At 36.3% G+C, this 13,933-nt stretch overlaps 1 protein-coding gene across 1 annotated transcript; it reads left to right on the top strand.

The window, feature by feature from the left end:
- Positions 1 to 847: 847 nt before the first annotated feature.
- LOC128022133 (low-density lipoprotein receptor class A domain-containing protein 2-like) lies at positions 848 to 5,696 on the top strand. The gene is made up of 5 exons (XM_052609404.1): positions 848 to 1,169; positions 2,959 to 3,459; positions 3,550 to 3,696; positions 3,775 to 3,912; positions 5,239 to 5,696. Exons 1-5 carry the CDS (start codon positions 1,082 to 1,084, stop codon positions 5,505 to 5,507), a joined length of 1,143 nt encoding a protein of 380 aa, XP_052465364.1. The 5' UTR covers positions 848 to 1,081; the 3' UTR covers positions 5,508 to 5,696.
- The last annotated feature ends 8,237 nt before the right edge of the window (positions 5,697 to 13,933 follow it).

Genomic DNA, 13,933 nt, shown 5'->3' with positions numbered 1-13,933 from the left:
TCTGAATGGGGACATGTCATATGGAGGTTTCATGTGTCAGAGGAAGGTCATGAATGAAGTCTAGAGAAAGGGTATTTATCCCAAACTGTGGAATAATGGCTGGATGTTCTTTGTATTTGTTATGAAGGAATTTCGGCCAATCAAGACAAATCAGTATGTTTGTAAGCATGACTTCAGGTCCCACAGTGTCTTGAGTCTGGATTTCATTATGCCTTCACCACAGTGTTTGATTGTTATTGTTTTTTTTATTGTGTGACAAATTATTTTATAGAGTTTTAGATCTCTATTTAAAGATTTGGACACATTTGGCTGAATTTATTTCTAATCAACATAAAACCTTCTGATGTAGGCTTGCTTAAACGTTTGACATTTTTTGGTAGAAAAAATACAAACCAGGTGAATGTATGTGTGAAGTGAATTAGGGTCAGCAACAGGATGTATTCAATATGACCTTCACTGCATATGAACTTCTACATTTTGCACCCCATGATGCACCTCATGAGGTAAGCCGATAATTAGTGACTTTGAAAAGGCCTAAATATACTAAATAAATACAAAATGCAAAACACTTTAATCACAATTATTTTAAATTGAAAACAATACAATAATGAAGAATTAATATTTTTGTCCAAAACTTTAGTTTCCTATATACTTAAAACTCCACCAGACTTTCAGTGCTCTATAAATACTAGTGTGACAGATGTTTAGTCCTGTCCTCGCTGTAGATGGTGCTTGGGTTGGGGCAGCTTTGGGGGGGTCCTGCACGGCTCCTCCTTTAGATCCGTGACATTGTCATGGAAATAGCTAAGACACATAAATTTGACAAAGAGTCTTCAAAGGCACAAAAGCCAGGATGATGAACAAGGATTAAGCTCGACGCATCTGAGATGCCATAGACAAATATTCCTGCTTAAAAAGCATTAAAAAGCAGTTAATTAGGGGCGTTTCACGGGCTATATGTCGTCTTTATAAATTAAGGGAATGTTTGATTTTCGCAAGAGTAGACTTTGCGCGGTACAAATGCGACAGAACAATTGCATTTAACATTGGAGCAGCAAGTGCTTTTGCTTGGACACGCGAGATGGCCAGAGTGCGATGCATTCAGCACCTGTCAGGATGGTTTGTTCTCTTCAGCTTAATGACACGCCAGAGTCACTCCATTGAGACAGGTACGGTGATGGGTGTTCAGTTCTCAAGATTTATCCCGTTATTACCTCGTTCACTCCGACATTTGTTGCAATCAGGGTTTCTTCTCGTACTCTTAATTCATTTGTGTGTATTGGCATCAGAACTAGTCTGGAGTCGCAATGGCTTTCACAGACATTTGGCTTGTCCCGTGTGATGTGTTTTATCTGTAATCTAATGAAGTTAACTGAAAGTAAATTTAAAATGTTATTTTATCTCTGAGTTTTTAAAAGTTTCTCTAAAACTAAAAATTTTAGTTTTAATTTTAGTTTTATTCATCAAAAACTTTTTTTTATGATTCTTACTACACTGTATATACATATATTATTAAGATTTATTTAATCATGTAAAACCAAAACCAAAAAGGGGGTGGGGACTAAATATACTATATAGACTATATTAATGTATGTTATATTTAATTATATTACTGTAATTTGACTTGGCTCCAAATCATATCACGTCTCTGGTTGTCTCCTTCAGTTATATATATTTGAAAATCATTTATTGTTTTTCATTATGAGACAATACATCTGAGGATGATTCATTTGATCTGACATTAGAAACTGATATAGCGCCTCCTCATCTGGTCCTGTGAAAAGCCCCTGGCATCTGTGTCATTACCCACAGAGTTGGCACGTTCTCTGCTGTTTTTCTAGAGTTAAATAAAAGTGGGAACCCGGGTGTGATTGGACCTCTGAGCGCTTTGGTCTGGCCAATTAAAACATTTATAGGGAACTTTCTATTCTGCTGCTGTTCATTTTTGTGAAACTCAGTTGAGAACACATGGTTACGGAATATTTTGAGGTATTGGTCCTTTTCCACCAATAGAAGGTTTCTCTGGACATTCCTGGCAGTGAGACATCATGGATCCACCGGTCGCCCTTGGTAACAAAGCTAATAAACCAAGGATAGGTTGTAAATCTTCCTATTATTTGGTTCGTACCCCAGATGGGAGATGCAAAGCCAGTTCATGCTTGTGGTCTTTCTAGATTAGAACTGGATTCATTCGGTTTTTCTTCCATCCCTGTGTTCTGTATTTCAGTGTACATGAGTTTGTTTCTTCATCAGAATAGATTTGGAGAAATATAGCATTGCTCACCAATGGATCCTCTGCAGTGAATGGGTGCCGTCAGAATGAAAGTCCAAACAGCTGATAAAAACATCACAATAATCCACACCACTCCAGTATATCAGTAAACATCTACTAGTGCGGTAAAATAGTCAATAATCCAAAATAACACTTCCTCCAGTGAAAAAAATCCATTCCCTGTTGTCATCTCAAAATCAAATCCACCGACATATTTGTTTAGAACTGTTTTGGAATTAACTTGTAAATGGTGCCTGATCTGTACATATTTATCTCCTGATTCAGATGAGATGACTTTATCACTGGAGAAAACATTATTATAGACAGAGCAGTTGTATTTTATCCTGAAGCAATGGTTTTTTAATTTAAAAATGTCTTGTATTTGTTTCTTAAAAAAAAAAAAAAACGTTTTGAAAGATGTTAATTGATGTACTGGAGTGGTGTGGATTATTGTGATGTTTTTATCAGCTGTTTGGACTCTCATTCTGACGGCACCCATTTACTGCAGAGGATCCATTGGTGAGCAAATGGTGTAATGTTACATTTCTCCAAATCTGTTCTGATGAAGAAACAAAAAAATTTTTCAGCAGATTTTAGTTTTTGGGTGGAAAAAAAAGTTGGTTGGGAATCTCAAGTTCTTGAGAAAATTATCTTCGATCTCACGGTTATCTTAATATTCTCAACAGTGAATGTTGTGGACTTCTGTGGACAGACAATACAGGGGGACGGCATGGTCGTAAAGTCCCACCAGGAGTCCCGGAAGTACTACTTTGTCTCCTTGGGAACGGATTGCCACCTCACCATGCAGTCCGCCACCCCCCGGGACAAGGTGCAGTTCTATTTCCGCTTCTTTCTGGTCTACAGCCTGCTAAGAGTGTCCCCGCACAGCCCTGCACCCCCCCTCCAAGAATCATCCAGGGGGTCCTCATCATCCGGCCCAACGCGGCCTGACCAGAGCATGGAGCCAACTACTGGAGAGGGGCCTGGAGACCCCTGCCACGCTGGCTCGTACATCCAGTTCTATGATGGGAGGGATAAGTCCGCGCCCCCTATTGGCCAGCCACTCTGTGGGAAGAGCCCTCCTCGACCAGTGCTGTCAACGGGCAACTTTCTAACTCTGCGTCTTGTGACACGAGGAACTCAGCCAAGGGTGGACTTTGTTGGAGACTTCACTTCATTCAGGCTGGGTTCGAATGTGTTTACATCTTCCTCTCTTTTTCTTGAAGCTGAAGCATAACAGAATACCAACAATCTGCTCATATTGTTTGTCTCTCCAGGTTTTAACCAATCAGAGTGCCGAGGTGAGCCTTACTTCAACTGTCACAATGGGAAGTGTATCCCCATGAGTCTGGTTTGTGCGGATGATAAAGGCATTGACAACTGTGGCGATGGCAGTGATTTAATTAATTACCCTGGTTGCAATGGTCAGTAAACATTCTATTATGAGAAGGCTTTTCCAACTGGGATTTGTTCCTGATAGATCTTGTTTTTGTGGGTTTTAGGTCCTCTATCTACACCCAAGCCCCCACAGCATCATGTTACCCAACCAGCACGGACACTGAACGTTCCCACTCAGACAGTGTCCACTTTAAAGAACTGCGCCACGTCAAACGCCATTCCTGATCCAGATTCTGTGACCGGTTTGTTCTTCTCCAGTAGTTATTAAATGCATTGAAAATATGCAACCAAACAGAAACAGAACAAAAATTCCTTTAATAACTTTTAACATCAACCATTAATAATAACCATTAAACAAAAAGTTATTTATAGTGGAAAAAAGGTTCTTTATATTATTATTTTTTTTACTTTGAAGAACAGTTAAAAAAATCTTAAAGAACCTTTACTCACTTTAGTGGAAAAGTGCATTTAGGCATTGTGGTCAATTATAGATTGAAAAGTTATAGAATTTTGTGACTTTATGTTGCATAAATTACAGCATTTTAATTTCTTTAATAATATGTTCCGTTAAGAATTTAGACAGATGTATGAAGAACCTGGAGTAGAAGAGTTCAAATGCACAAAACCCTTAATAAAATGACTACTCCTCAGAACGGCCATAAATTGGGTTTTATTGCTGTATAATGGTGAACTCTGAAAGGCTAAGGACACAAAGCTAATTGAGGAGCACATAAATGTTCATTGCAAACAGTGAAGTGTAAATCATCTGCTGGTTGAAACTTCTCAAGAGCACTAGTCTGCTAAGTAGACCACCACTCTTATGCATCTTAACTAATAGCCGTCCTTTATATCCAAATTCAGACTAAATTGCTTTGAAAAATCCACAGGTGTTTGAACAAAGACTGGGACAGATTTCACAAAAAAAGCTTTAGACAGTATAAGGACCATTGTATTTTACTGTATAAAATGATTTAATGAGTTGCCAAATGAAACACAGTTGCCAAATGAAACAAGCCACATTTTCATAAATTAAATAAAGTAGAAATAAAATATAAATATTATATGAAAAACCTATATTGAAATGTTGCTATAAATATAAATAAATATAAATTGACAAAAAAAAAAAAAATGACAAAAGCACATAACGGTAACAAAATGCTTTAAAACACAATTATCACAATTTACTTAATGTATCGTTCATTAGATATACAGCCTTGGTATGATTAGATCAACCTTAAAATGCAGATAAAGATGAATTAATTAATTACCAAACTCACTTTCAAGTAATATAAATCTAGGATAATAAACTATATTCCTTCATTATTTATTCAGATCCTATTATTAAACAAATGTATATATATTTGTTAAATAATGTGTCTTTTACAATATTGGTGCTGACTAAATAATGTTAAAGATACCATAATAGACACTCTGTCATGGCTTATTGCATTTAAAAGTCTTGGGTTTGTTTAATAATTTATTCCGTAAATGCCATTATTGCTGAATATATTTAAATTTCACTGGGAATTGTAGGCCCTAGTGCTTAAATGAAATCCTTTCTTCTCCAGATTCCCAGTCTTCTATTTCTCTGATGGTGCTGTATGTGGTTCTGGGTGTGACTGCAGTGGGGGTCCTCATGTGCTGGTGCTGTTGGGCCCCTGGCTGGTTCCTGTGGCGTGTGAGTGTGTTTCGCTTCTTGCCCTGCTGTAACTCCTGCTGCGCGTCCTGCCAGCTGTGTGGACGGAGCTGCTCCCAAAACAAGGAGCACCGACTGGCAAAGGTTACACCAGAAGGAGCCGCAACACCTGTGTCGTCCATCACCACGGTGGCTGTGTAAATACCCTCCTCTGATCTCTCCTAGATCCCTAAAAGACTCAGAATGGAGATGCTGAGGGCAGGATGTTAGGAAGTGGTGTGAGAGTAGAAGTTCTCCTTTTTCATTTTGCACAATGAAAAAGAAGCAAGAATTGCTGGACAGTTGATTGTTTTTCACGTAACTTTTTTTTTCGTTTGTTTTCAAAAATGATATGATTTCATGTTATATGTATTTTATAGATACTGGTTCTGGGGAAATGACATGAGCTGAGATTTCTAGATTCTAGTTGGTTTTGGAAAGTGAAAACTCCAATAATTCCAGCTAAGTGGGATACAGTGAACACTTCAGCTACAAAGGACGGAGAAAATAAAAAGTGTTATTATTCAAAGTTTCCATTAAAATGCTCATAAAGCTATCAAAACTACCAGGAACTATTGGATATCATTTACAAACTGTGTTCATTCAAGGTTATGCCAAATAAGTGGTAATACTCTGTAAGCTTTTTTCTGAAAAGTGTTTCCTTAAAAAACAAATCTTGCATTTTCACTGACATAAAAGCTCAGAAACCTAAATTATTGTTGCCACTGTTTAAGAAAATGTGACGTGCAAAATAACTACTGTAATGTACATAATTTCTTTAGGTAGAACTAGTAAATATGATTGGAGGAACTACAAAGTGGAAATTTGTTTATTAATGTGATGCAAAAAATATATTTTACGAATACTGAAAAAAGAAAATTTGCTGAAAATGTACTCGTCCTCAGCCATCCAAGATGTAGATAAGTTTGTTTCTTCATCAGAACAGATTTCCATCACTTGCTCACCAGTGGATCCTCTGCAGTGAATGGGTGCCGTCAGAATGAGAGTTCAAACAGCTGATAAAAACATCACAATAACCTCCAATAATCCACACCAGTCCAGTCCATCATTTAACATCTTGTGAAGTGAAAAGCTGCATGTTTGTAAGAAACAAATTCATAATTAAAAAGTTCTTAACATCAAACCACAGCTTCTGGTCAAAATAGCAGTCCATAATTCAGGATTAAAAGCTTTATAGATAGTTTAGATACCAGTAAACTGTAAATAGACAAATTCTGTCATTAAAAAACTATTTTAATGTGACGAAGGTTTCAGATTCTCCTTGTGACTGTTTACAAAAGAGAGAGAAAGTTTCAGACAGCTTCTGCTGCTTTTGTCACTCCTAGCAACCTTTCAGAGCAGATCCTCTTTTCTCAAAGAAGAATTTCCTTTTCTCTGTTTGACCGATTTATATAATCACCAACCCACTGTTCAAACAGGCCCTAGATGTTAAATATCTGACATTAAGGTGACCTCAGGTTTTTTTTCTCTGAACCCAGGCAGTAGATCCTTTTCAGGCGTTGGAGGCCACAGAGATGGGTGTGGATTGTTGTTACAATGACCCCATTACGACCATCCATAAACGCTTTAAATGAACAGTACTGCATTGTTCCTGTGGTATCTCTCTGACACAAGCTGTTGTAAACGTCATCGGTGACCCGCTCACACACAACATGCCTAGATTGTTTGGTCTTCAATGTGTCAATATAATTAATGAGAGGACGTGTAAATATCACCTAAAACAGATAGAATTCTATAAGGGCTAAAAATGTACATTTTCCATCTGCCTAACAATGATGTTGGCCAATATTTACTGGGGTTTATTGATGATTTATTATTGTTTTGTTTTTGTTTTCTCAAAAAAGGACGGATGCATTTTTTGCTGACATCAGATGAGACTTTTTTTTTTTTTTTTTGTTTACTTTTCTGTGCATGGCTTTTATATGTTTTAGAATTGGAGAGTCTGGGAAAACAACCCATTCTCACTCCAAAGGCGTCAAAAACCGAAGCATGGTCAAGCGCCCCTAGCGTCACTTTTATGACGCCAAATATGCCTCTCGGCGTCGAATATCGAAGCACTACGACCTTCATTGCTTTCAGTGGGAAACCTTTGGCGTCAGAATTCGACACGAGGACATGAGATGTTTATCGCTGTGAAATCACGTTCAGGAAGTCTCATTCAGCACACATCGCGATACTTGCTATCAGTTCCACAGTTTGGGTGAGTAGTCGTATATACGCTCTTTTAATGCCTTTTATAAAATGTATTCTGTCTTCTTTATTAATCAGATTAGTGCCATATGTCTAATCGCTGTATTATATCGGTCATCCGCGGCTGTCTTTGAGTTTCATTGCGTTTAAATAAATGAACACAGCTGCTAATTAGTCTGATTAAACTCTATCTGTCACGTGACGTGCCATAGACATTCGATCCGTTTTATATTATTATTAATTTCAGGATCAATGATGTAAGTTGTATTTGTAGTAAAATCATGGTAATCACGACACTTACAATAGTAATAAATGAAATGTGAAGTTAAAACGCAGTAAACGGGACATTAGTAACTGTAACTGTAGTTTTACTATGGTATATTAATAATCAATACAACAATACAATAATCACCAAACCAGCTATGTTTGTATGACTGTAATGTTAGTGTTTTTATGTGCTTTTATATGACAGATATCACAGTAATCATATGTTCTGTACCATGCTTTTAATACCTTTTAATGTAAATCCAAAATAAAAAAATCAAATTAAAAATAAATAATAAAACATGTATTTTTCCATCTTGCAGTTCATTCATATCAGTTTATATTTATATATATATATTTATATATATTTATTAGATCTAAATATTTTGCTCACAGATCATTATTAACATTCTGTATATAATTCAATTTTATTTTCTCTCCCCTTTTTTATTATTTTTATTTTTATTTTTAGCTGAAAAGACGTAAAGGAAGCCCAGTGGTGTTTCTGGAGAGGGATTCCTTCAGAAATGGAGAAGACAGAAAGCTGCGGAGGCAGATATTTGCAGCAGTAAGTCTGTGATAGTTTGTCCCTTTTATCAAACATTCCTGCTGTTATAATTTGTACAGCATTTGTTGTTTCTTAAACTGTTGCACTGTCCAAATACCCACACTTGCCATCTTTGCACTTGACCACTTGATTACTTATTTGACGTCTTTCCTGTATTTGGCCTAGTGTTCAAGTGAGCATGATAACCACAAGTGTGTGTCGAACTTTTCATGACCTGATGACTGTGTTTCCCAATCCTGATCCTGGAGAACCCCAGCACTGCACGGTTTTGGTGTCTCTCTTATCTGCCTTGGAGTCTTCACTGATGAGCTGATGAGTTGAATCAGGTGTGTTTGATCAGGGAGACATCTCAAATGTGCAGTGTTGGGCTTCTCCAGGACCAGGATTGGGAGCCACTGCCTTATGGGACACTTATGTGTTTACAGAGATTTTTAATATCTAATTATCAATATTTCACATACTGTACATTGGACAGCTTTCCATGACCTCTTGTGAGATCTCGGCAAAAAGTCTGACGATTTATTCCTAAACATGATGCATGATGGGATACACTAAGCATTGTATAGCGCTCCGGAGCAGTATTGGAGAGGTTTAGTGTGTGTTAAGGACGCTGTGCTTTGGCATTATTAAGACCGGGGACAGTCTCGTTCACACACTGTCACGTACACACACTCTCAAGTGGCCAAGACTGCAAGTGTGGGTATCTGGACAGGGTCAAAGTCTTAAAAATGATCCCTAAACACATCACAGTCTTAATAATCCAGTTTAACACTTTTATGATATTGTACAAGCCCCAGGACTGTCTCATCTGACACTATCAAAAGAATTCATATGACTTTAGCTTGCTATTAATTACTTGCTTTCAATAATGGATGCATTTAACATTTAATTATACAGCATCTTTACAGAGGCTGCTTTTATGGTCTAAACAAAACACAGTGTAATTTAATATTTCCTTCCTTTCTGTCTTACAGGATTGTTTGAGGATAACGCTGTAGTTCTCCATCCTTCACAAGGACTCACCTCGTTAACTCTTTATCACCCACACATACAGATATGGTCCCTGGATCAGTGATTAGACTTTGCAGTGGTTTGATTTTTGCAGAAGATGTAACTTTGTTTTAATTATGAGCTCATAATGAATACATTACAGAACCAGTGATGAAAACAATAGTTAAAAATAGCGCTCCATATTAAAAATATATTGCACACTTGACATGCATGTCTTCATGGTGTTTTTTTGTGAGTTTGAAACATTTACATTGTGTTGTATAACATTTTGGTCAATTTAATTTTTAAGAAAATTGATCTTTTTCCAGTGTTCTCTGAAAGACATACTGTATTTACTGTTTTGTTTTTTAATAAAAGCATTTTCATTTGCATACTGAAAATAGTTTAAAACATAACTGCCTTTTTATTCTTTATGGTGGCAAAAACGAGCTTGGTGACAGAGGATGCAGTGTAGTAATTTGGGCATGTTGTCTTTAAATGAGTTTGACATATCAATAAATAATGGAAGATCCTTACAAAAATATGCATGTTTATTATGCTTTATGTATTTATTTGTTCATTCATTCATTTATAATTTCTGTTTTTATTCCTAGAGTTCAAATGGTAGAGAGTGGTAAGTCACAGAAACACAAATGTGAACAATTTTAACTTTAAAACACAATGTAATATACAATGTAAATTTTAGAAGCACATCATTTGATTAGTAAATATATTTGTCTTTGGTCAAAAAAAAAAAAAAAATCTTAAAAATGTGTCTTATATAATTAATGAGAGGAATCTATCTGTTGGATACAACTGCGACTGCTGGGCATGTGCACATCAATATTGCCCAATTTTTGTCAAGCTGAACAACGGAGGAAGGTGAAGACGTTAATAAAACAGAACCTAATAAGTAGCAAGCTTAATCTATTGTTAACCGAATCTATCCCTTCAGCCGAAAAACGAAAGACATCGGTCATAAATGGATAAGGAAGTGTGACGCTACTGCTCAGCTTTGATGTCATTGGCTATGAATTTTCAGGACAGTCTGTGGTTGGACTATCTTTTAACCCATATTAAACAGCGCATCATGTTAAAAAGTATGTTTTGCTGCTATCATCACATTAGTAATATATTAAGTCAACAATGAAGTGCTGCTATCTTGAGAAAAATGACATCTTTAGCGAGATCATAATCCTAACCCTAAGCATAACTTCAATGAACTACAAAAAACAGCCCCCTAGTGTTGCCTTTCCATAGATAGAACGACGGAGGCTTGTGGGTAATGTAGTTTAAAACTTTTTATTAACGAAACGAAATAAATTATTTATTTTAAGGAAAACTGGATATCTAAATATGTTCATTGTGCAAACCTCTATGATATATTTGAGAGGCAGGCTAAAATGTGGTATTTTACAGTGAGCAATATTTAAAATGCCTTTATGCCAGCTTTCCATTTATTTCTGAAAACTGAGCTCAACATTATTTTATCAGCATAGCATAAGTAATAATCCTGCCCATTTTCTCTTTGATTCGTTAATTGGACTCTGATTTACAGCCATTTGAAATATACCATTTTGGGCTCTTCCGGGGGGTGCTACTGGGCCCCTGGGGGTAGAAGGGCAGTAAAACCTACATATATGTATTCTCCTCATCATGGACAACAAACTGAGCTGAGTCACATTTATATCTGACAGTTTTCACAGTCCTCTGTTTTCTAATTCTTACATCATTGCTATTATACCTTTTGACAGGACATTGTGAGGCCATCTGATGAAACATGGAAAAATTAGAAAGAAATGATTTAATAATGAAAATAATAGATTATTTCTTTGATTTTTGAAGTAAATGGCAAGAAATATAATGGATGAACCTGCAACAACTTGCCTTTATCTATTCCCCACTGTAAAGCAGTAATCAAGGACAATGTATACACATTGTGATACTTCACGATAACACAAGGACAAATTCATGCAGTGCTAAGAATATTAATTTATATATATATATATATATATATATATAACTAATTAGCAAAAATCAGTGTAAAAATGTCCTCCTCACCCCAGTATCTTGCTCCTCAGGTGCTGGACATCAGTAATGTGCATGCTCTTGGTTTTAATGCAGTACAAGATCCACATTGATCATTCCTGCTACATTCTCAGTTATCCCTCAAGTGTTTGTAACAATAAAGCCCATGGCACCATCTTGTAATGCAAAATAATTAATCTTGTAACTCCCTTTATTTCACAAAAAATTTGCATATTTGCTACTAATATATAAAAAAATTACTTTCTGGTGTACTGATGTCCCAGATGTTATTAATCCGATCAAAAATGTTTATGTCTTAAAAAAAAATAATTCCAATGTAGTTTTTCCAAGTCTAAAATAAACACATATCAGCCTACCCAGTAAAATGATGTATTTACCAAGAATCTTCAGAACACAATATTCACCATTTTCATTTTATTGGAGCATAGACTATAAAGTTGATAAAGTAGCATCAAGACAAATAAGATTCAATGAAAATAATTATCATCAAAACCTCTTAACCTCATATATAAATCAGTTCTCACAGATGAGTGATGAAATGTCTTTAAAAGTCACACAGTCCCATTCAGTCAACTGTGATACAGATCATGTGATACATATAAGACATGAGATACTGTTCCAGAAAATAATGATTCCCATCATCACATCTAAACTGGTTTCATCTGCCCATTATGATCTTCTTCTCTCGTGTCTGGAAAGCAGTTTTGTTTCTCAGCCAGAGGATCTCTCAGTCCTAAGATGCCAGACCTGGTCAAAGTGAAACAAACAATCCAGATGAAGTTGTTTAATGGACATAGAGCTCATCTTATGTTCTGTGTGATTTTAGCAGTGTGAGCAACTATGACCCTTGTAGTGCTGTACACTTACCATTCTTCAAGCTGTTTTGAGACCTTTTGAGAAGCTTTTTCTCTGAAGACAATTTACCACATCCTTTCACTCCTTTCAAGAGCATCACTTGGTCAAAACCCCTCATTTTGCTGATGAGATCATCTGTACAAATTAAAATACTGCAATAAACAATTTCATTCTGCAAGAATTAAGGCAAAGGACTTGCTCATGAGACTCCATTAGCATGTGTAGTTCTCAGAGACTCTAGAATTCATCTATTGTTGCAGTAAATGTGTTTTCTTCCTCTAGAATCTTTCTCTAAAGTTCCTGACTTCTCTCACAAACGTGTTTTAGTCTGTGCAGTGTAAGGCCTGGCTTCAAACCAATCCACTATCAATTCACAATTTATAACATAACATTTAGAAAACAATGAAATAATGTCAATTGGTGTTTATATCAACTAAACCAATTTCATGATACTTGTCTACTTTTAAAACAGGTGGTGTGTTTTTAGAAACATAATATTAAAAATGTCCAGTCACACTTTGCTAACATGCTGTAATTGTAATAGTATAAAAAGAAATCAAGGCTGACATGACCAGTTCTGTGAGAGATCATCATAAAATGTTGTATAACACAGCATTGCTTCAACACACACATACCAGAGGACTTCTGTTTGTTTGAGCACAAGATGGCCATCTTCATTCCTCATCCTGAGCAAATCATTTCCTTGGTCTTCCTTCTCTTCTGTGAAACAAGATAATCTCTACTTACTCTGTGTGCAAATAATATTGCTCATTAAACATAATTAAGTTAATTTAAAGTAAGATTCAGACCAGAGCATTTGATGAGTAAATGTTGAATAAAAAATATTCTAAACAAATGTACCTGGGAAGAGCTGATCATGGCAAGATTCGCTGAGACTCAGTAATAGCTCTTAGTTTTTAGGAAGGTTTGTGAGGTTGGCTCTTAAAATAGCTGTTGAGCTCGATATTTTAGACCTGAAAAATAAGAACAGCATTATCTGCAAAAAGTCCTGTAAGACAGAAAGAAGGAAATATTATTAATTACGTGCAACTTGTACATTACACCTCTGTAAAGATGCTGTATAATTAAATGTTAAATGCATCCATTATTGAAAGCAAGTAATTAATAGCAAGCTATAGTCATATGAATTCTTTTGATAGTGTCAGATGAGACAGTCCTGGGGCTTGTACAATATCATAAAAGTGTTAAACTGGATTATTAAGACTGTGATGTGTTTAGGGATCATTTTTAAGACTTTGACCCTGTCCAGATACCCACACTTGCAGTCTTGGCCACTTGAGAGTGTGTGTACGTGACAGTGTGTGAACGAGACTGTCCCCGGTCTTAATAATGCCAAAGCACAGCGTCCTTAACACACACTAAACCTCTCCAATACTGCTCCGGAGCGCTATACAATGCTTAGTGTATCCCATCATGCATCATGTTTAGGAATAAATCGTCAGACTTTTTGCCGAGATCTCACAAGAGGTCATGGAAAGCTGTCCAATGTACAGTATGTGAAATATTGATAATTAGATATTAAAAATCTCTGTAAACACATAAGTGTCCCATAAGGCAGTGGCTCCCAATCCTGGTCCTGGAGAAGCCCAACACTGCACATTTGAGATGTCTCCCTGATCAAACACACCTG

This window comes from Carassius gibelio, chromosome A11 (assembly GCF_023724105.1).
Source record: "Carassius gibelio isolate Cgi1373 ecotype wild population from Czech Republic chromosome A11, carGib1.2-hapl.c, whole genome shotgun sequence".
Classification (NCBI taxonomy): Eukaryota; Metazoa; Chordata; class Actinopteri; order Cypriniformes; family Cyprinidae; genus Carassius; species Carassius gibelio.
Note: the sequence above shows the minus strand (reverse complement) of the source record. Positions and strands in the feature narration are given on the sequence as shown.

Excerpts from the sequence above, each read along its gene's own strand:
- LOC128022133 (XM_052609404.1), top strand. The coding sequence starts at position 1,082 with ATGGCCAGAGTGCGATGCATTCAGCACCTGTCAGGATGGTTTGTTCTC. Across the intron at positions 1,170-2,958 it reads GAGTCACTCCATTGAGACAG|TGAATGTTGTGGACTTCTGT; the intron begins GTACGGTGATGG and ends TATTCTCAACAG. Across the intron at positions 3,460-3,549 it reads CTTCACTTCATTCAGGCTGG|GTTTTAACCAATCAGAGTGC; the intron begins GTTCGAATGTGT and ends TTGTCTCTCCAG.